This window comes from Zootoca vivipara, chromosome 16, assembly GCF_965207765.1.
Source record: "Zootoca vivipara chromosome 16, rZooViv2.hap1.1, whole genome shotgun sequence".
Classification (NCBI taxonomy): domain Eukaryota; kingdom Metazoa; phylum Chordata; class Lepidosauria; order Squamata; family Lacertidae; genus Zootoca; species Zootoca vivipara.
In genome coordinates, this window is record NC_142599.1 from 22780178 (window position 1) to 22801190 (window position 21013).

The following is a 21013-nucleotide window of genomic DNA, read 5'->3' on the forward strand; positions in this document are numbered from 1 at the left end:
AAATATATTTGAATATAAGCCGTAATTTAAAAAATGCAATTAAAAATCAGTGTATTTGATGCAGACATGCCACAGCCCACCAAAATGAAGTTCATGGACCACGGTTTGGGATTCCCTGGCTTGCAACATCTGGCCTTTTCTATGAGAGATCATGATTTTGGGAGTGCTTCCCCCCCTTACTTAGTTTTGTGATTAGTGTTATAAACGGAGCCTTAAACGGCTCAGAACGTCAATACCTCAAGGACCCCATACGAATCGACCCGAACCCTGCAATCATCATTTGAGGCTGTTATTCATGTGCTCCCTCTAAGAGAGGTCCAGAGGGTAGTAACACGAGAGTGGGTCTTCTCTGAGGTGAGATTTCTTGTTGCCTTTTGCATGTATTTGGGGCTCAGAGCAACAGGAACAAGCCCACATTAATCTCTCCTGCTGATGGAGAACGGCCGTAGCTCAGTGACAGAGCATCTGCTTTGAACATAGAAGACCCCAGGTTCAATCCCCAGTATCTCCAAGGTGGGGCTGGGAGGAAGCCTTTTCTGAAACCCTGGAGAGCCCCTGCCTGTCTGTGTCGACAGTGCTGAGCTAGATGGACCCATGGTCTGAATCTTGAGGATAAGGCCATTTTCTATCATCCTGAAAACCAGAGTGGGCAGAAACAGGGCACTAAAACTGTGGGCAATTTAAAGCAGAAAAAAACATGCACATGGTGGAAAAAACCATAAGACAAATCAGCCTGTCAGGCAAAAGGCCTGTCTGAATCATTTCTGATTTAAAAAAAGACATTTACTTGTTCTTTGGAAGGTTTCCACAGAGGGTTAGACAAGGCCTTGTCTCAGAAAAGGAACTCCAAAGCACAAGAGCAGCAGTGAGAAGTTATTCTCTGCTTCCCCCCAGGTGTGCATCAAACCCGGGGTAGCCACCATCCAGATATTTCCAGAGTGCAGCTCCCATGACCTCTGACCTTTGGCCGTGTTGGCTGAGGCTTATGGGAACTGTAGTACAGAAAGACCTGGAGTGCGACACACCAACTATCCCTAGATTAAATGCCCCCCCTGCTCTGATTCAGCAGAGCGTTTGTGTTTTTCATATCTCTACAGCATTTGGCGTGACTCTAAAGAGAGAGCGAAAGAGAGAGCAGGCACTGAGCTGCAATTTAGCTAAAGTGGCCGATAAGCCCTCGTGAAGGTTTATTCTGGGGAAATAACAAAAGGACCTTATTCTGCCTTCTATATAGACCTGCCTGAATGTTAAGGTGGGGGTGGGGTACTGTTCTTAGGTAACACATAGCAGGGCCTTCTCTGTGTTGGTATCCTGTTTATTGAACTCTCTCCCTTTGGAGGTGTGTCTGGCACCATCATTTTAGTTATTTCAACCATTGGGCAGGATGCATCTCTTCACCCAGGTTTTGAGGAGCCAATGAATTATTTTAGATTGGGTTTTGTGCCTCCCCTCCCTTCCCCCCCTTTTTGCTCTGTCATAATCTTTGTGCTTTTAAGTCAAGAGTCTTTAACCTTTTCAGACCAGTGATCCACCTTTAGCCCAAACATGCATTTGGGAATCAATTTTACCCCATATAGTTCTACTGCAGTAATGTTGCTGCTCCACCCCACTGGAGGGTCTCTACCCCACTGGCTGAGGACTGATGGTCAGGGTAGAAAAGGAATCGGAAGTGGAGGGGAAGGAGAGCAAGTTCGTTTTCCAGTTGCAGCGAGAGCATCTATCACTCTCAGTGTTGCCAAGCAAAACCCACCAAGAACTGACCCCAGACACTTTGTAATTTTCCTCTTTGGAGTTTGTGACATGACTACAACTTTTAAGATGTTGGCGCCCATGTTACTCTGTGCTACTTTTATTTATTGTTTTCAACGCTACTAGACCCATCTGTACAACATGCTCCGTACACTTCTTATTTTGCTTCTTTAATTCTAGTCGTTGATCAATAAAAATTTGATTTGATGTGCTTTGGAAGGATTTCCAATAAATGACCTTGCACATTGGTACCAAAAGACTGTGGTGCGTTGCTTTATTAGACAAGCTCACACAAGGAGTGAAACTTGCTGGGTGTGTTTGCAGCTGTATCACCTTGTTTTACTGAGTATGCAGGAGTTAAGTGGGCCTGGCCATCCCTTGCCTGCAGCATATTCTCATTTGTTTGGGGGGGGGAGCAACAAGTCAGTCCAGAACCTGTAAGGAAGCTGCTTACAGTATTAATTTGAACTGCCAGTAAACCAGTTTGTACTTACCTGTCTCTTCCATTCTTCCAATTGACTGTGGAATAGCGTATGATTTATTTGTAACAATCCTTGAGTCTGCTTTCTAAGAACATAAGAAGAGCCTGCTGGATCAGGCCAATGGCCCTCCTAGTCCAGCATCCTGTTCTCACAGTGGCCAACCAGATGCCCCAATGGGAAACCTGCAGGCAGGACCTGAGCATGACAGCAACTTTCCCCTCTCAGGTGGGGGAAAGAGACACAGCACAGCCAAACTTCGCTTTATAACACAGCACAGCCAAACTTCACTTTAACTCCATGCATGAAGATGCTGCCAGCCTCCAAGAAACGTACTGTCTGGAGCTGATACCCGTCTTGCTGCTTTTAGGTTAGCAAGCCCTGGAAGGTCCTTGCAGAAGACCAGCTCCTTTGGTTCCGGTTGTGCCAAAAAGAAGGTTACCTGCCCAACAGTCAAATATCTGATTCACCTTTCTGGAAAAGGACCCTCCGGGAATGCCGGGAGAAGGAGCAGGTTTTAAGAACCAACTGGAAGGTAAACTCTGTGGGGGGGGGGTTTCTTCTTTTGGAATCCATTATGACTCTATTAGGCAGAGGTTGGGGGACCTATTTTAGCCTGAGGGTTGCATGCTTGTGACAGGCTGGGCCAGGGGCAAAAGTCAGCAGAGTGATGAATGTAAATTTTAACCTTGTATAGTAAGCTAGTTCCTACACACACACACACACACACACACACACACACACACACACACACACACACACCCCTTTCCATCCAGGCAATCAAGAGACATAATCAGAATTCACGGATGCATTTTTGCCAGGCAAAACCACACAAGGGCAGTACAAATCAGGGCTGGTGAGAGGTATGGCTCAGGAGGGTGGGTGACCTAGGCAGAGGCATATGATGGGCATCAACTCTCAATGATTTCAGACAGAGAGCTTTCATAGCCCTATCTGGAGGCACGGGGGGGGGGGGTAAACCTGGCATCTTTTGGACACAAAGCATGTGCCCTGCTATTGAGCCTTCCCCTGCATACAGGAACGCAGGAAGCTGCTTTCTATCAAGTCAGACCCTCGAACCATCTAACTTAGTGTTGCCGGCTCTGACTGGCAGCAGCTCTCCGTGGTTTCAGACAGGAGCCTTTCCTAGCCTTACCTGGAGATGTTTGAGATTGAGCGTGGGGGCCTCCTGCATGCACAGAGCTATGACCCTTCTGGTAGTGGGGAAGCAGAATGGTTGGGATTGCTATGTGGCTGATCAGGGCCAATGCCATCCCGTTGTCTTCCTCTGCAGAACCGCATTGGCGCTGTGAGCCAGCTGCAGTACGAACTTGGGAAAGTTCTGTGCGATGTGCATTCTTGCGACGGGGTGGTCATTGCCGGGTAAGTACGTGGTCGTTGGCATCCTGAGAGTTCTGTTTTGCGGACTGAACACTTCTCCTCCCACCGGCAGCCTTGCTGGGTGTGGCATGGCCAATGCAATGGGCTGTATCCAATGCAGCTGTGAGTTAAAGTCGCTTAGCTGTATACTTATTGCGCTGGCGGAAGGTTGTTGCATGAGGGAAAATGTGCATGCGTATTCAGAGATGGTTGGGCTGCAAGAATCGTCAACAAGCTTATGCCAAAACAGCTGTTGTGCTAGATTACTTTGTTGCCCAGCCTTTAAATTCTGCCATCCGCTGGAGCAAAGGTTCTTGTGCTAAGGGTCCGAGAATGTTGAATGTTGCCTAGAAGAATTGAATTGACAGCCTAATTGAGGTACTCAGGGGAGGTGATTTTTTTCAGGCACCTTAGCATTCAACAGAGAATGTTGGATACAGCCCATAGTGACCTCCTGGTGTTGCCGGACTATACTTCTCATCATCCCTGACATTTGGGGCTGATGGGAGTTGTAGACCAAATATCTGGAAGACTACAGGTTTCCCATCCTTGCTTTAAGACTATAAAGTTTTATAAACTCTCTCTTTCAAACACAGCCCTACAATGTAGCCATCTTCCGGGCTCAACCTGCTATCACAATGACAATTTTTGCTCTGTGTTTGTTTGCATCCAGTCTTTCTGGCCAGTTACAATGATCTTACAAACTTAACCAGAATAGTATCCATAATTCAGATAATTTGCTAGCAACACAAAGGTATCACATCTCTTCTACTGTTGATTTGCTACATGTCTTAGAAGTGGCAGCCAAAAAAAATATCTGGCTTTTTTTTCTTGTAAGATTTTCCTTGTTTGCTGTAATGGGCTAATATGACTACGCCCCTGAAAATTCCAAGATGTAATACATGGGTAGGCAAACTAAGGCCCAGGGGCCGGATCCGTCCCAATCGCCTTCTCAATGCGGCCCGCAGACAGTCGGGAATCAGTGTGTTTTTACATGAGTAGAATGTGTCCTTTTATTTAAAATGCGTCTCTGGGTTATTTGTGGGGCCTGCCTGGTGGTTTTACATGAGTAGAATGTGTGCTTTTATTTAAAATGTATCCCTGGGTTATGTGTGGGGCATAGGAATTCATTCATAATTTTTTTCAGAATATAGTCCAGCCCCCCCCCCCCCAAGGTCTGAGGGTCAGTGGACCGGCCCCCCGCTGAAAAGTTTGCTGACCCCTGGTGTAATACATTAAAAATAAATTCTGAAAATCCAGATATTTGTGTGTGTGTGTGTGAGAGGGAGAGAGAGAGAGAGAGAGAGAGAGAGAGAGAGAGAGAGAGAGAGAGAGAGAGAGAGAGCATAAAACTTGATCACCAAAAGCCAGCTGATTTCAAAATCTTGGTCTTGGCTTCAGGAAAATGTTCCATACATTGACACTGGCATATCTAAGCAGCTCGTGGGATCTGTGCTGAGAAACAAATGGTTAAGTATCCACGCAGGTCCTAATATCCCCAGCATGTGATTAAGCATACTGGCATTTCAAAGATATGAATCACTTAAGAGGTTTCTCTGTTAAACTTGGGGATTCCAGTAGAAACCCTGAAGGGGAGTCTTGTATGCCTGCCTGCCTTCCTGCCTGTTTGTTTTATTTAGAGCATTTGTGCACCATACTTCAGCTCCCAGAGTGGTATAAATACTATCACTATCAGTTAAAAATAATAATAGGTGGTCTCCAGTCTCAGGTTTATGATTTTAAAGAAACCCTAAAAATGACACATAAGGGAAAGGAAGGGAAATCAAACTCAGGCATGTTAGGTATTTGCATGATGGGTCACCAAACACACATCTTGGCTAAGTAATAATAATAATAATTTATACCCCGCCCATCTAGCTGGGTTTCCCCAGCCACTCTGGGCGGCTTCCAACAGAAAAATAAAATAAAATAATCGATTAAACATTAAAAGCCTCCCTAAACAGGGCTGCCTTCAGATGTCTTCTAAAAATCTGGTAGCTGGTTTTCTCTTTGACATCTGATGGGAGGGTGTTCCACAGGGCGGGCGCCACTACCGAGAAGGCCCTCTGCCTGGTTCCCTGCAACTTGGCTTCTCGGTAGTGGACCTCAGTGTCTGGGCAGAACGATGGGGTGGAGACACTCCTTCAGGTATACTGGACTGAGGCCATTGAGGGCTTTAAAGGTCAGCACCAACACTTTGAATTGTGCTCGGAAACGTACTGGGAGCCAATGTAGATCTTTCAAGACCGGCGGCCGCTCCCAGTCACCAGTCTAGCTGCCACATTCTGGATTAGTTGAAGAGAGCAAGCCAGTTTTGTCCTGTTGGGTTAAGACATGAAATCCTCTATCCCGTTTTCAGAGTGGCCACCCAGGACCTGAGCACACAAGCGCCATCACCCCATGCCCTTAATGGTTTCCAGCAGCTGGAATTCAGAAGCATTAGTAACAGTGGAGGCAAAGTATTGTTCTTGTGGCTTCCAGCCATCAATACCCTTATCTTCCATGAATTAGTCCAGTCCTCTTTTAAAGCCATCCAGGTTGGTGGCAATCACTGCCTCTCCTGTGGGAGTGAGTTCCAGAGTTTTAGCACTGCTCTTCATGAAGAAGTCATGAGCTGGGCTGCAGCTGGTGCTTTTAAGGGAGCTGAACACTGGTCCTTATGGGAGAGAAGTTGACAGGACAGCAGAGGCGACCAAAAGGGAAGTAGGGGCCTGAATCTTTGCTTGAGAAAGTTACTGTCTTAAGTAACTAAGTATGCTAGAGCTTTTGAAAGCATTGATTGATCCACGGATTGTGTGTGTGTGTGTTTTAATTGAAGATGGTCTCTGCAAAACAGTGTCTGTTGCTGATGTTACTTACTTGGGGTTTAATCACTTATTTGCCTAAAAGGGGGCTTAGAAATTTGAAACCCCTCAAAACATTTCTTTCCCCTCCAGAACTGGCTGCTCAAGGGGATGGTGGGGAAGTGAACTCATTTTAGCTCAGTGGAATTTGAGATTTTCTTTCTTTCTTTTTTTTACATCCCCCCACCCCTGCCAAGAGCCTAGGCTCGTCTTTGGATTAAGAGCCTGACTGATGTATCCCCAAACCATAAAACTGAATCTGTTATTTAACAGAGATAAAACTTATTATTGTGGCTTTTAGCTGAAATGCTTGCCGGGGGGGGGGGGAAGGCAATGATAGTAGTTAAAAGCTAAACTCTGCTTGATACCCTTTCTTCATGCCTTGGAACGGGGTTTGCACTGGAGTGCTGAATGTCTCCCCTGGGCTGCATTTTCTGAACCACCCGAGAGAGATTTGTCCACTCCCACAACGGCACATCGTTTCTATTTATCACCACAATTGCTTTATCTGCAATGCAGAGTTGAAAAGGTTTAATAACGCAGGTCGTTTAATGCCCTGAGCCTTATTAATTCTGTTCCTACGCTTTAAAAAAAGGGAGGGGGGTTGAGAATGATTGTCCCAGGTTAATCAGTAATCTTACCTTAACTTAGAATGTATATAGATCAGGTAGAGTCCCTCTCTCCCTCTCCCACCCCCTCTCTCTCCTCACCCCCTCCCAGCACGCCCCCCCATCCCCGCTTTCCAGCCTCCCAGTCTTTCAGAAGCCACCATGCGGGCGCTCAGTAGAAGTGGTGATGTCATACGAACTGTGAAATTGGCTCAGCCCTGCCATAAATCAATGTATGGTATTTTACAGCAACGCTTCATTTTAATGATACATTTTTGTGGAGTAGGATTAGAGTCAATTGTCTGTATGAAATAAATATATATCTCCTGCTCCATTAATGCCAGATTCTTTGAGTGGCGGAGGCGAAGGCAGCTTGAACTAAATTCAGGGAGTAGTTCTTCCCTCCTCTTTTCTTTTCTTTTTTCTTTTTTTTCCAGGGTGAAATGTTGAGAATTGATTGCCTCCCACTAATAGCTAAGTCGGTATTGACTGTGCCCCTTCAAAGGTCTTAATTTTTTGCAACCCCCCACTCCTTTTCAAACGTGGCTTCAGATTGCAGCTGGTGCGAGGCCTCGTTCAGGTATCTTTGGCAGAGGGGCTCGTGACATTTTGAGGACCCCAGGGAGGCGGATGTTTGCGCAGATTCGGTCTAGCAGGAGAGCTGCTGATATCTGAAAAGACCATTTCTGGAAGCAGCCAAGCCACACGGCAGTTCAGCCACTGTTTCCCCTCTGTGAGATCCAGACATTTTGCAAGCCTGGAGGGGGGGTGTCTAATCTGACACCACCCCAAGCAGCATCCGCTGTGGTTTTGCTCCCTCCTTTTTTTGGGGGGGGGTAGGGGACATAAAATCAAGATTAGATATGGTCATCATAAGACCAGGTCTTTTCGGAAAAGCAGAGTAAAAGTTATTGGTGCTAGCCACTGCTGGAAGCATCATGCCTCTGAACAGCAGTTTCTGTGAATCATCATAGGTGAGAGCGCTGTCTCACTCAGGTCTTGCATGCCACAGTTCTGGCAGGTCTTAATATCTCGACTGAAACTAGAACCCTTCTCACCTTCATATTAGAAGAGCCAGTGTAGTATAGGGGTTGGAGTGTCAGACCTGGGAGAGACCAGAGTTCCTATTTCCAATCGGCCATGAAGCCCGCTGGGTGCCCTTGGAGTGTAACAGGGCTGTACAGTGGTACCTCGGGTTACAAACGCTTCAGGTTACAAACTCCGCTAACCCAGAAATAGTACCTCAGGTTAAGAACTTTGCTTCAGGATGAGAACAGAAATCGTACTCCGGTGTCGTGGCGGCAGCAGGAGTCCCCATTAGCTAAAGTGGTGCTTCAGGTTAAGAACAGTTTCAGGTTAAGAACGGACCTCCGGAATGAATTAAGTTCTTCACCAGAGGTACCACTGTAGTGGGAATTAATTGGGATGGGGAAGAACAACTTTTAGAAGACACCTGAAGGCCTGTATTGGGAGGTTTAAAATGCTTGATGTTTTTATTATGTTTTTAGATTAGATATGCTGTAAGACACCCAGAGTGGCTTAGATGGGTAGGGTATAAAGAGGAGGAGGAGGAGGAGGAGCAGGAGGAGGAGGAGGAGGAGGAGGAAGAAGAAGAAGTTGTTCATGTGTGCAATCCTGACTTGCTTGGAGAAAAATGTGGGGTGTAAATGCAATACAAAAGCAAGGGGTTTTGTGGCCCTCCATGAGCCAGTATTGAAACACACAAGAGCCTGCCGGATCGGGCCAGTGGTCCATCCATTTCAGCATCCTTTTCTCACAGTGGCCAGCAGAGCAATAGCCATCATGGCTAATAGCCATTGGTAACCTTCGCCTCCAAGAATTTGACCAGTCCTCTTTTAAAGCCTTCCCAGTTGGTGGCCATCACTGCTTCTTGTAGGAGGGAGTTCCATAGTTTAACAATGCACTGCTTGAAGGCCTTCATGTTTCTGGCTGTGGCCAGTTGCATTTCTCCGGGAAGGATACAAGTAGGGTGCGAAGGGAACAGCCCCCATGCTTTCCCCTTCTCCTGGTCCCCAGCCATGCTCCAGAAGTAGTAATGTAGAAAAGCTGCCTTCTCTCCGGCCAGACTCTTTATCTACCCAACTGCATTCAACACTTTCTATCTCTCCCCGTGCAGTCCCTTTGCACCTCTGTGTCCCCACGAGAAAGAAAAGCCCAGCAGGGAGGCACTGCCCAACCATAGAGGGTGGTATCTAAAATGTGGGTGGCACTGTGGGTTAAACCACAGAGCCTAGGGATTGCCGATCAGAAGGTCGGCGGTTTGAATCCCCACGACTGGGTGAGCTCCCGTTGCTTGGTCCCAGCTCCTGCCAACCTAGCAGTTTGAAAACACGGCAAAGTTCAAGTAGATAAATAGGTACCGCTACAGCGGGAAGGTAAACGGCGTTTCCATGTGCTGCTCTGGTTTGCCAGAAGCGGCTTTGTCATGCTGGCCACATGACCTGGAAGCTGTACGCCGGCTCCCTCGGCCAATAATGCGAGATGAGCGCGCAACCCCAGAGTCAGTCACAACTGGACCTAATGGTCAGGGGTCCCTTTACCTTTACCTTTACACTGTTCTAGGCACACAAACTTAGTGGTTGGGTCATTGTCAGCCACACATGCGACCTAACCAAAGAGCGCAGTGCCCAAAACGGCATAGCTTGGCCTTGTGTTCCCAACTGCTTGCCTTCCTGCCAGCTCTTCTGTTGCAGTGGGATAAAGGTGTTTTTTTGTGTGTGAGGACCTTCCCTTTGCGAAGGAAGCTGGGTTTTAGAAGGAGACTAACTTTTGTTCGTTTGTCCGTCCCTCCTCCAGTCCCCTCCACCACAGGTTGTCTGAAACAGAAGAAATGATAATCTAATCAACAGGGCTAATTTTAGAGCGCCGCTGTGGCAGTCGAGGCCCCCAAGGTGTCTTACGCATGTTAGCTGCCTTGTTGTCTTTGACGCCCACTGAAACCATGTACAGCAATCAGCCTGAGCCTCAATTTACCCAATAAGAAATGCATAGAAAAACTGGTCTTGCTGGAAGCAGGCTCTTTTTTATATATATAAAGGAAACTTTCCTGTTCTGTGGTATGTTCTGGCTATTCCTAATGAGCATGTGAATTTAGAATGCAAAATACTGGTCCTGCTAACCCCTAGAGAGGGTGTGGGAACAGTGGCCCTCTGGGTATTGTTGTACTACAAATCCCATCGGCCCTGGCTGCTGGCCATCCAGGTTGAGAGAGGCAGCCACTGGCCCAAAGTCGCCCAGTGGGCTTCCTGGCCAAGTGGGGATTTGAACCCTGGTCTCTTCCAGGTCCCAGTACAGCACTCTAACCACTACACAACACTGGCCACATATTCATGGTACAAACATTTGAAATCAAGTGGGCTTAAGTGAGTCACAGAGATTAATTTCACTGGGTCCGCTATGAGTACATCTTAACTAGCCTCAGCCCTTAGCATCTAACAGTTCTTATATATTGGTTGACTTAACGTCAATAAAAACCAACCACAGAATTAGAGAGAAGGATGAAGATGACTGGGTAAGGGGATGCATTTCCCCCCACCCCACTGGCTAGAGATTAGGGGAGTTGAAAACAGATCGATAGTCTCCATGCCAGCTACTCATTTCTCTAATCTGGAATTGTTCCTTAAGGCAGAAGAGAATTTAGACTCCAGAATGCGATTCATAGAGGAACAACTTGAACTCCCCATCTGCAGATACTTGGTATTCTTTTTGTTTAAACAAAAAATCTGCTGTATGCTAATTGTCTTCAGCACCAAGTGTCCTTGAGAAGTCTGCATTTTGCAGTGCCATCTTAGCGGCTTTTTTTTGTAAGCCTGGAAAGAAGAAAAGGGAGGGGAGGGGGAGAGAGAAAGAAAGAAAGAAAGAAAGAGAGGTCTCTGCCCACGTGTCACAGGCTCCTGTCACTTTAAGCTGCGCATCTTTGAGACACGCAGCCATAGAAAAGGCTGGTTGTATCCAGCATTGATTAGGGGTGAGGTAACCGCAAACATCGCAGCCTCCAAATGAAAAGGAATCCAAGGTCTGACCCAGAAAACAAGCGTCGTAACCGCCGCGGCGCAAAGTGCTATTGATAAACACGCGCTTGCCAGATTGAGTTTTCTGATGTCAGGCCATAAGCACGGGGCTCTTTAGAAAGGCGAGTGACAAGAGAGCAGGCGCTCTCGGCCCCACAGCTCAAGTGCCTATCAATCAATCTCCTTGGATGACTGAATGGGAAGAGAGGTGAAATTGGAGGGTTCTCCCCCCCCCCCAGACGAGATGAAGGGGGCTGTTTTCTTCCACTTCCACCTGGCGAACGATGTGTTCCATGCTAGCGTTGCCATCTATCCAGTGTGGCACAGCGGTTAGAGTGTCAACTAGGACTTGAGAGACTAGGGTTCGAATCCCCCACTCAGCCATGAAGCTCACTGGGTGACCTTGAGCTGGTCACTGTTTCCCCCCCTAACCTAACCTACCTCACAGGGTATTAAATGAGGATGGAGTGACCCACATACACTGCCTTGAATTCCTTGGAGAAAAACAAGGGGTATCAATGCAATAAATATAAGTATCTTCTCGTTAATTCAGTAAAAGCACAGTATATTTGAAATTTGAAACCAAGGGATCTACCAGATTCGCAGATCACATTATTTATTTGCGCCCCACCTTTCAAGGTGGTGTACATTGTTCTCCTGCTCCCAGGTCCCCCCCCCCTTCCTGTGAGATGGGTTAGGCTGAGAGTGAATGACTGGTCCAAAGGTCACCCTTGGGCTGAGTGGGAGATTTGAACTCTGGTCTCTTAGGTCCTAGATTGGCATCTTAACCACTGTACCACATTAGCTCTCATTTAATCAAAATGTCAGCCTAAGTATAGAGCAGGGTAGGTTGGAGACCTCTGGCTCATGGGCCAGACTCAGTCTGCCAGACCTCTCCATTTGGCATGCAGAATCATCCCCCTCCCCAAACCAGGTGCCTCTGCCCCACACCTGGTGTCAGGTGTATGGCAGGTAGAGATGCATCCTCAGGAAACCCACACTTCAGCTGAACCCAGCAGAAAGCAGGATGGCCCTCCCAGGAGTGACCTGACGCACATGGACTTCAATCCTGCTTAGTTTCCTCTGGGAATGGCCTGGTGTGCCTGAACTTTGCAGGACTGAGTTCCTACTCATTTGCACCCTGCAGAAAGCAGGATCAGAACATTAGAAGAGCCCGCTGGATCAGGCCAATGGCCCATCTAGTCCAGCATCCTGTTCTCACAGTGGCCAACGAGATGCCTGTGGGAAACCTGCAAGCAGGACATGAGCACAAGAGCCCCCTCCCCTCCCATGGTTTCCACCAACTGGTACAGTGGTACCTTGGTTCTCAAACGCCTTGGTACGCAAACAACTTGGAACCCAAACAGTGCAAACCCGGAAGTAAGTGTTCCGGTTTGCGAACTATTTTCGGAAGCCAAACATGCTCTGTTTTGAGTACAGTGGTACCTCGGTTTATGAACACAATTGGTTCCGGAAGTCTGTTCATAAACTGAAGCGTTCATAAACTGAAGCAAACTTTCCCATTGAAAGTAATGGAAAATGAATTAATCCGTTCCAGATGGGTTCGCGGTGTTCATAAACCGAAAATTCATAAACCGAGGTGTTCATAAACCGAGGTTCTACTGTATTACACTTCCGTTTTGAGTATTATGCTGAGGTCTGTCTGGCTTTGCTATTTATTTTGTGTTTTTGTGGCTCTTTTGTTTTTGTGACTGTGTGGAACCCAGTTCAGCTACTGATTGATTGATTGATTGATTGATTGTGCAACTGTCATATAGAGTTGTCATATAGAGGAGGGAGAAAGGTTGTTTTCTGCTGCTCCAGAGAAGCGGACACGGAGCAATGGATTCAAACTACAAGAAAGAAGATTCCACCTAAACATTAGGAAGAACTTCCTGACAGTAAGAGCTGTTCGGCAGTGGAATTTGCTACCAAGGAGTGTGGTGGAGTCTCCTTCTTTGGAAGTCTTTAAGCAGAGGCTTGACAGGCATATGTCAAGAATGCTTTGATGGTGTTTCCTGCTTGGCAGGGGGTTGGACTGGATGGCCCTTGTGGTCTCTTCCAACTCTATGATTCTATGATTCTATAACTGCTGTACATTGTTTATTGCTTTCATTTTATGGATCTGTGGTCTCGTCGGATAGTAAAATTCATGTAAAATTGCTGTTTTAGGAGTTGTTTTCAAAAGTCTGGAACAGGGAAAGCATGCCTTGGTTTTGGAACGCTTTGGTTTTGGAACGGACTTCTGGAACGGATTAAGTTTGAGAACCAAGGTATCACTGTATTCAGAAGCATTACTGTCCCTGACTGCGGAGGCAGAGAATAGCCGTTGTGGCCATCCATAGCCCTCTCCTCTATGAATTTGTCCAATCCTCTTTTAAAGCCATCTAAGTTGGTGGCTGTCCCTGGCTCCTGTGGGGGTGAGTTCCATAGTTTAACTCTGCGCTGCATGAAGAAGTACTTTCCTTTATCTGTCAGGATTGAACTCCCTGCCCAGCAGCTTCCAGAGTCTTGGAAGGGTCCTGAGCAGTGTCTGCACAGCTGCAGAACCCATGCATGCGTGGGACTATGCAGAGATAATGAAAAACACATTGTAAGCTATAATAAATCAGTTCAAAATCTAAGCAGGTGGAAGAATCCCTCTTGGAAGAGCAACAAAGAGTACTTAGATGCCTTCAATCAAGGGTCGGGGACAGTTTTCAACTTGAGAGCCACATTCCCTCATTGTTAACTTTCTAAGGGTCTTGTACCCATGGTGAGTGGGAAGGCCTTACTCATTTTTTCAGCCTCTCTCCAGAATGTGCAAGTGTTCAAATTAAGCAGATGCTCACCTATGAAGCCCAACGGCAGAAATTTTGAGTTTATGCGCTGTTGAATATTAGGTTTTCTAGGTGTGCAGTGCCCAACACCCTGTCTCTTTCTTTCCAATCAACCAGGAACCAGCTAGACTTCTCAGTTTTGGCTAGTTTAGAATGTCTCCCACTCTTTCATCAGTAAGATATTTCTTCTTCTTCTTCAAAAGATAGCTGTGTGCCAGCAGTGGTGCTACGGACGATCCTCTTATTGACGGCTTATTTTGGGGTGTGTTTGTCAGCTTTGCGTGGCGTATCTTGCAGTTGTACTTTGCACAAACGCTAATTAGACAGCCATCAACACAAGGGGCCAAAGGCTTACTAACAATGCAACAGTGATAGCCGAGTCTTAATTGACTGAGTATAATTGTCATTAGGCAATGATAAGGACATCTGGGGCTCTGGAGAGAGATTGATTTTGGCTTGGTGACTCGAGCTTTTTGCAGCTTTCCAATTTTTTATATGTTATTTATTTATTTATTTATTTATTCTCCGGGAAGTTGCCACTTCGTTGGGATAACACCCAGCTCCGTTCTGCCTCTTGCAGAGTCAGCCTGGCTGAAGCGCCTCCTTTGTTTGGTTCTCATTCGCGCCTCAGTCTCTGCCAGCAGGCTCGAGAATCTGGATGCATAAGAAGCAGAGCCAGGGGTCTTCAACGCGGTGCCTGCGGGCGCTAGCGTGCTCACCAGCACCTCCTGTGGCTCTTGCAAAAGGTCTCCGTAAACATCCCCTCAAACATCCACAATGCATGAGCAGCTCTCTGCTGTTTCTGCTCAGTTACTGCTTTCGCTGGCTCTGCTTCACAAGCCAATATGTCATGGCAGCCATTTTGTGATGTGTGACGCCGCCCCCCCCCCGCATGGCAGCCATTTTGTGACTGGCTCCTACAGCCCTTTATCAAAATTCTAAATGTGCCCACTAGCCTCAAAACAGTTGGCGACCCCTGAGTTATAGCACATCTTTAAATATGGGCCAAGCATACCCCTTCCTGAGAGACCAATGATGGCACTTCCTGGCATTTCTTCTTCAGTTCAAAAGCTGCCACATGGTTGGTAGGGATTTTGATGAGCTTCTCCTCCCCACTTCCCCAACACTACCTGTCCTGTCAAAATTTGAGATCCCTTCCTCCAAGAAACAGCTTCCTTTAAGTAAAAGCTTGAGGCCTGAGCACACATCCCTTGTGTCTTGAATAGCTTGATGCTGCGGCATCCTTTGTTGGAAAACAAAATTGAGATGTGGAGAACTCACAAGGGAACCTTGGAATCAGTGAGAGGCTGGATTTGGCATCTCAGAAAGGGCTGCGAAGCTCTCCTCTTGTCCTTGTCCTAACTGGTCCTGAGGAAGGAAGCAGAATAGACACAACAGAATGGCCTCAGCACTCCTTCTTGTCAGGTTTTATGCTCCTTCAGGTAGGCCTGGAAGAGACTGTTTGTCCGCAGTCCTGGAGGGAAAAACCTATGAGAGTTGGGGAACACCTGGCTTGTAAGTAGTATTCAGCCTGCTAGAGTTCCCCATTTGGTCTGTCAGACCCTTCCTCCTCTCCCCCCAAACAACAACTCCATTATACCTGATGTCATATGGCTCACCCACCTGTCACAGTTGGACCATGGGGTGGGGAAGATAAAGATCTGGCCCACCGGACCAAAACTATCCCCCAACCCCTGTTTAAGAGTCACCACCACGCTTGCTTATGTTGCTTGCGTGGGTCATCCTTTCCAACTGTGTGCAACAGAAGCTCTTCTGTGCCACTCTCCTTTTGAGTTTCTCCCTGGTTTTCTTTTATCGCATCCAAGCAGAGCGGGCTGCTTCGAAGTCATAGAGAGCTAGGGGTCTGTTTTGCCTCCGGTACATAAGGATGGAAAAAGAGACCCCCTGCTGGGTCAGGCCAGTGGCCCATCTAGTCCAGCTTCTTGTTCTCTTCCCCCCTTCTTTTTACGTTTTTAATTTTTATTGCAAAGTAAATACCAAACCATACATAAATAATAATATAAAGAAAAAATAAAGAAAAAGAAGAAAAAATGCAAAGAAAAGTAGCCAGTAAAAGAATAAAGTATATTTCAATACAATAAACACTGTTTTACAAAATAATAGTAATACTGCAATAAAATTCCATCACTCTCACAACACTTCCTTTCACATTTCATATTTTATCTGTATTTTAGTATTTTCATCTTAATATATAGATATGTATGTATGTATATTTACCCTTTTCCATTCACGAGGTTACTCTAGACACAGCCAAATTTTTACATTAGAACTTGTCTTTCCAAATAATGATTCAAGCACTTCCATTCCTTCTTGACTGTATTCATTGGCTTTAGTCGTATTATATCCGTCAATTTGGCCAGTTCCAAATATTCATATAATTCACATTTACATTTACATAACCATTCCTCTTTGGTTGGTACCTGGCTACCCTTCCAGTATTTAGCCACCAGGATTCTTGCCGCTGATGTCGCGTGCAGAAAGAATTTAGTATTTTCTCTTGGAATATCACTATTCAATATTCCCAAAAGATATGTTTCTGGTCTTTTGCTATGTGAGGTTCTTAGTAACTTTTTAATTTCTTCATGGATCATGTCCCAGAACGTTCTGATCTCTGGACATGTCCACCACATATGGTAGAAGGTTCCAATTGTTCTCATAGTGGCCAAGCAGATGCCCCAATGGGAAACCCGCAAGCAGGACCCAAGCACAAACTTATTGTTGTGTCCTGTCCCCCCACCGCCGTCCCTTGGCTTTGCCACCTCCCAGCATGGCAGAATTTGCATCAACAAAGTGGCTGAGCACTTAACAGAGAATCACCCTAGTGATGCTTGAGGTAGACGCAACATCTGTTAGGTACAATGCTATATCAAGAGTTCTGAGGATTTTCTAGGTCCACCAAGTCCAGCATCCTGAGCTCACAAGGCCAGCCAGATACTGACGGAAAGCCCGCAAGGAGGATCTGAGGACAACAGCAACATTCCCCTACGTTAAGAGAGCAAAGCCAAATAGGGATCTCTGCGTTTTGCCTAAGGATAGAACTGAGCAACAGCTGGTTGCTGTATTTGCAGAGGCGTGGGACCAGCCTCCCCAGGAGTACTGGGGGCAATTTGACACCTGCAGAGCTCCTGAAAGCCTGCTACTGCCTGTCGCGTTCTACCTTAAGTCAGAAGGCAGCCCTGTTTAGGGAAGCTTTTAATGTTTAACAGACTATTGTACTTTTAATATTTTGTTGGAAGCCGCCCAGAGTGGCTGGGGAAACCCATTAAATAATAAATGATGATGATGATGATGATGATGATGATGATGATGATGACTGTTAAAACACGCAGGCAAGGAAGGCTTGAGCAACAGGCCTTTCCCCCCCACATCTAGTCCAACAAAAGAGTCCTGCGTAACTCAAAAGCTTGCACCCTGTTTTGAGACTCTTTTGGTTGGACTAAGAAAGGTGCATTCCTCTAGTAATAGGCGTCACAACTCTACTCTGTTAAGAGGCCTGCTGAAAATGTTTCTGTTTCTACAAGCCTGTCTAGACAGCTGATTTAGATGCATTTGTTCCAACTGTTTTCTTGGATTTACTGTATCTTGTTTTTTTAATTGATGTTTTTATGTATATTTCTCTTTGTGCTATCTTTTGTCACATGTTGCATATAATCGGATTTGTGCACCGGTGGATAACCGCCCCCCCCAGTAGGTGATATATATAAATTTCCCGAATAAATAAACAATATGGAGTTCAGAGGTTTTCTAGTAGAACGGCACCATTTTTGTACCTTTTGTGTGTGTGTATTGCAAGCCTGGAGAGATGCTGCTGGGCTCCTGTTTCCCCCAGCCATGGGCCACACTTGCAGGGGCCGATCGGAGTTTCCGTTCAGCAACACCTGGAAGGCCAAAGTTCCCCCACTTGTGAACGCAGCTGGTAGCATGAGTTTAAAAAAAGAAAAGAAAAACCGAGAGCAGTCCAGCCTCATTTGCAAAAAGGGTCATGTTCCTGTTGAAGTGGGAGGCCGAGAGGAGGAAATGGTGGATGGGAAGAGAAACGCCTTGCTTTTGCCCATGACCACAGAGTTCCTCCTCTGTTGGCTCCCACTGACTCAGAGGCTTCTTTTTTTGTGAACCCGTTTCCCGCTTTCCCTTCCAGCTACACGTCAGGGGATGTGAAGCTGTGGGACACTCGCACCTGGGACTACACCGCTCCTGCCCTGGACCCCGAGCGCGGCTTGGCCGAACCCGGCCCCCGGCCGCACGCCTCCTTTGTGAGGATAAACAGCTCCCTGGCAGCAGCGGCTTACGAGGACGGTAAGTTAACGGCGACTCTTTCCTAATATTGTTTTCTAAAAGCGTCCCCCCCTCCCAGCAGCTGCTCCCGGCTTTTGTGTGCTCGCGTGTGTCTCTGCGACAGTGGCTCTAATCCTTTCTGCATACAATGTATGTGTGTGTGTGTGTGCTCACACTTGCTTTTATGTGGGGAAAAGTTGGCCGGTAACCCTCGGTGCATTAGGAGGCCTTGGATCACGCTGCCCATTAAAACGGCTGCTTTTAATTCCTCCTGGAGCTGCCGCTCGGGGTAACCGTGCCAGCCTGCAGCCCAGCCAAACTCGTCTTGAGCAAACAACTTGTTTTGGCTCACTCCTCCCCCCTTTTTTCTTGAGACGGAGGGAGATCAGCTCACGAGACAAAAGAGCGAACCAGATATTGTTTGATGAATGCAAATCCTGGGCCTTCTGTCTCGTTTCCCTCCCTCTCCCCATTCCCTGCCCCATCTCTGGTGTGCTGAGCGCACAGAGAATAAATAGCAAAATAAAGTCTGTGAATCAGCTTTGATCTGCCTTTCCTTCTTGGACAGCAAGAGAAGGTGGCTGGCCTGCAAAAGAAATGCACATGTCCGCGGCCAGAAATGTGCGTTGAATGCTCACTTGCAGAGGGAGACACGAGTCGGGTGGGGAAAAGTCTCTTTCTGTGGGATAGAGAGGCTCTCGGTGAGGCATGTTTTCCAAATGAGCAAGCGTGGTTGTTGCCGGAAGTAACATGGCCACCTGTGCAGCTGCACTCAAAAAGGCCTGTCCAAACTTGTTGCGTTGATCGTGTTTAACATGCAAAGGATATTGCGACTGTTTATCGTTTTTGTCCTCCTAGCACCTCCTGGGCTAGCCGCTCTGATTTGCACTTTACAGCGAGAGGGATAGAAACCAAGAGTTGGGGGTAAGGTAAACAGGTACCAAGTTGTTAAGGGCTTTATACAGACCCTCCAAGTGCCCCTATTTTCCAGTCCCGGATGTACAGAAGCCATCCCGGTTTCTGATTTGTTCCCGGAATGTCCCACTTTTCCTTAGCTTGTCTCTGTTTTCATTGGAAAAATGTTGGAGGGCATAGAGTTATGCAGCCTCCAAGCCACGAGATAAGTAGCTATACAACCTTTAGAAGACATCTGAAGGCAGCCCTATATAGGGAAGTGTTGGTTCTTGTTTTTTTTAAAAAAATGCTTAATGCTTTATTATGTTTTTATACATGTTGTAATCTACCTAGAGTGGCTGGGGCAACCCAGTCAAATGGGTGGGGTATAGAGAACAGAGAACAAAACAAAACAAAACAGTAGAATGGACATATTCATCTGAGAAATGTTGGAGGGTATGCTTTATATACTAATAGTAACAGATGGCTACTAGTTTGCTCCCAGACATAATTCAGAGTGATGACAGTTAATAACCTTTTAAAACCCTCAATGGCTTGTGCCCAGGACACCCAAGGGACCACCTCCTCCCTCCTTCCAAAGATCAGAAGGAGAGGCCCTTCTCTGAGGGCTGCTGCTGATTATTAACGGTGGGGCCTTTTCAGTGGCTGCACCAATACAGTGGAATAGCTTTCACCATAAAGCACAGATGGACCCCTCTCTGGCTGCCTTTTGCTGATGGGTAAAAACATTTTGTTGGGAAAGATGGAGGGCACAAGGAGAAGGGGACGACAGAGGATGAGATGGTTGGACAGTGTTCTTGAAGCTACGAACATGAGTTTGACCAAACTGCGGGAGGCAGTAGAAGACAGGAGTGCCTGGCGTGCTGTGGTCTATGGGGTCACGAAGAGTCGGACACGACTAAACGACTAAACAACAACAACAACAACATTTTTGTTCCACCAAGCTTTTGCCTGCTAAGGCCATTTTTACTTGCTTCCTCTGCTGTGGTTGCTTTTTAAATGGATTATAATGTGTTTAATTTGTTTTAAAAGATTTTATCTTTATTTTCATTTTTACAGTAATTTCAGACAGTTACAACCTGCCATGTGTGGTGCAGTGTCATTCAAATGGCAGGGTATACTGTATTATTCTGTGTATAACACGACCACATATATAAAACGACACTGTATTTCTGGAAGCCCCAAATTAAGAAGTTTAAAAATTAAGAAAGTTGTTGAGCTTTGCGAAAACATTGTTGAGCATCTTTCGTAAGTTCACTGGGCGGTTGTTGAGCTGTTTTCCGATGATTCCCCGCTCTGGCTGATGGTACTGATACCGTGTACTCTTCCTGAGTGGGCAAGCAGCCTATGTATGAGACGACCCCAAGATTTTCTTAAACATTGAAAAATATGGTAATATATTTTCATATACAATTGTTGTTGTTTAGTCGTTTAGTCGTGTCCGACTCTTCGTGACCCCATGGACCATAGCACGCCAGGCGCTCCTGTCTTGCACTGCCTCCTGTAGTTTGGTCAAACTCATGTTCGTAGCTTCGAGAACACTGTCCAACCATCTTTTCCTCTGTTGTCCCCTTCTCCTAGTGCCCTCAATCTTTCCCAACATCAGGGTCTTTTCCAAGGATTCTTCTCTTCTCATGAGGTGGCCAAAGTATTGGAGCCTCAGCTTCACGATCTGTCCTTCCAGGGAGCACTCAGGACTGATTTCCTTAAGAATGGATAGGTTTGATCTTCTAGCAGTCCATGGGACTCTCAAGAGTCTCCTCCAGCACCATAATTCAAAAGCATCAATTCTTTGGCGATCAGCCTTCTTTATGGTCCAGCTCTCACTTCCATACATCACTACTGGGAAAACCATAGCTTTAACTATACGGACCTTTGTCGGCAAGGTGATGT

At 46.5% G+C, this 21013-nt stretch overlaps 1 protein-coding gene across 2 annotated transcripts in view; it reads left to right on the forward strand.

The window, feature by feature from the left end:
- Window positions 1–21013, forward strand: part of FBXW8 (F-box and WD repeat domain containing 8) — a 65047-nt gene that overhangs the window by 11266 nt on the left and 32768 nt on the right. For both annotated transcript variants that reach the window (XM_035098286.3, XM_060269290.2), the window contains exons 3-5: window positions 2599–2763; window positions 3523–3611; window positions 18069–18226. In XM_035098286.3, coding sequence (XP_034954177.2) covers window positions 2599–2763; window positions 3523–3611; window positions 18069–18226 — 412 coding nt within the window. The remainder of the gene's footprint in view (window positions 1–2598; window positions 2764–3522; window positions 3612–18068; window positions 18227–21013) is intronic.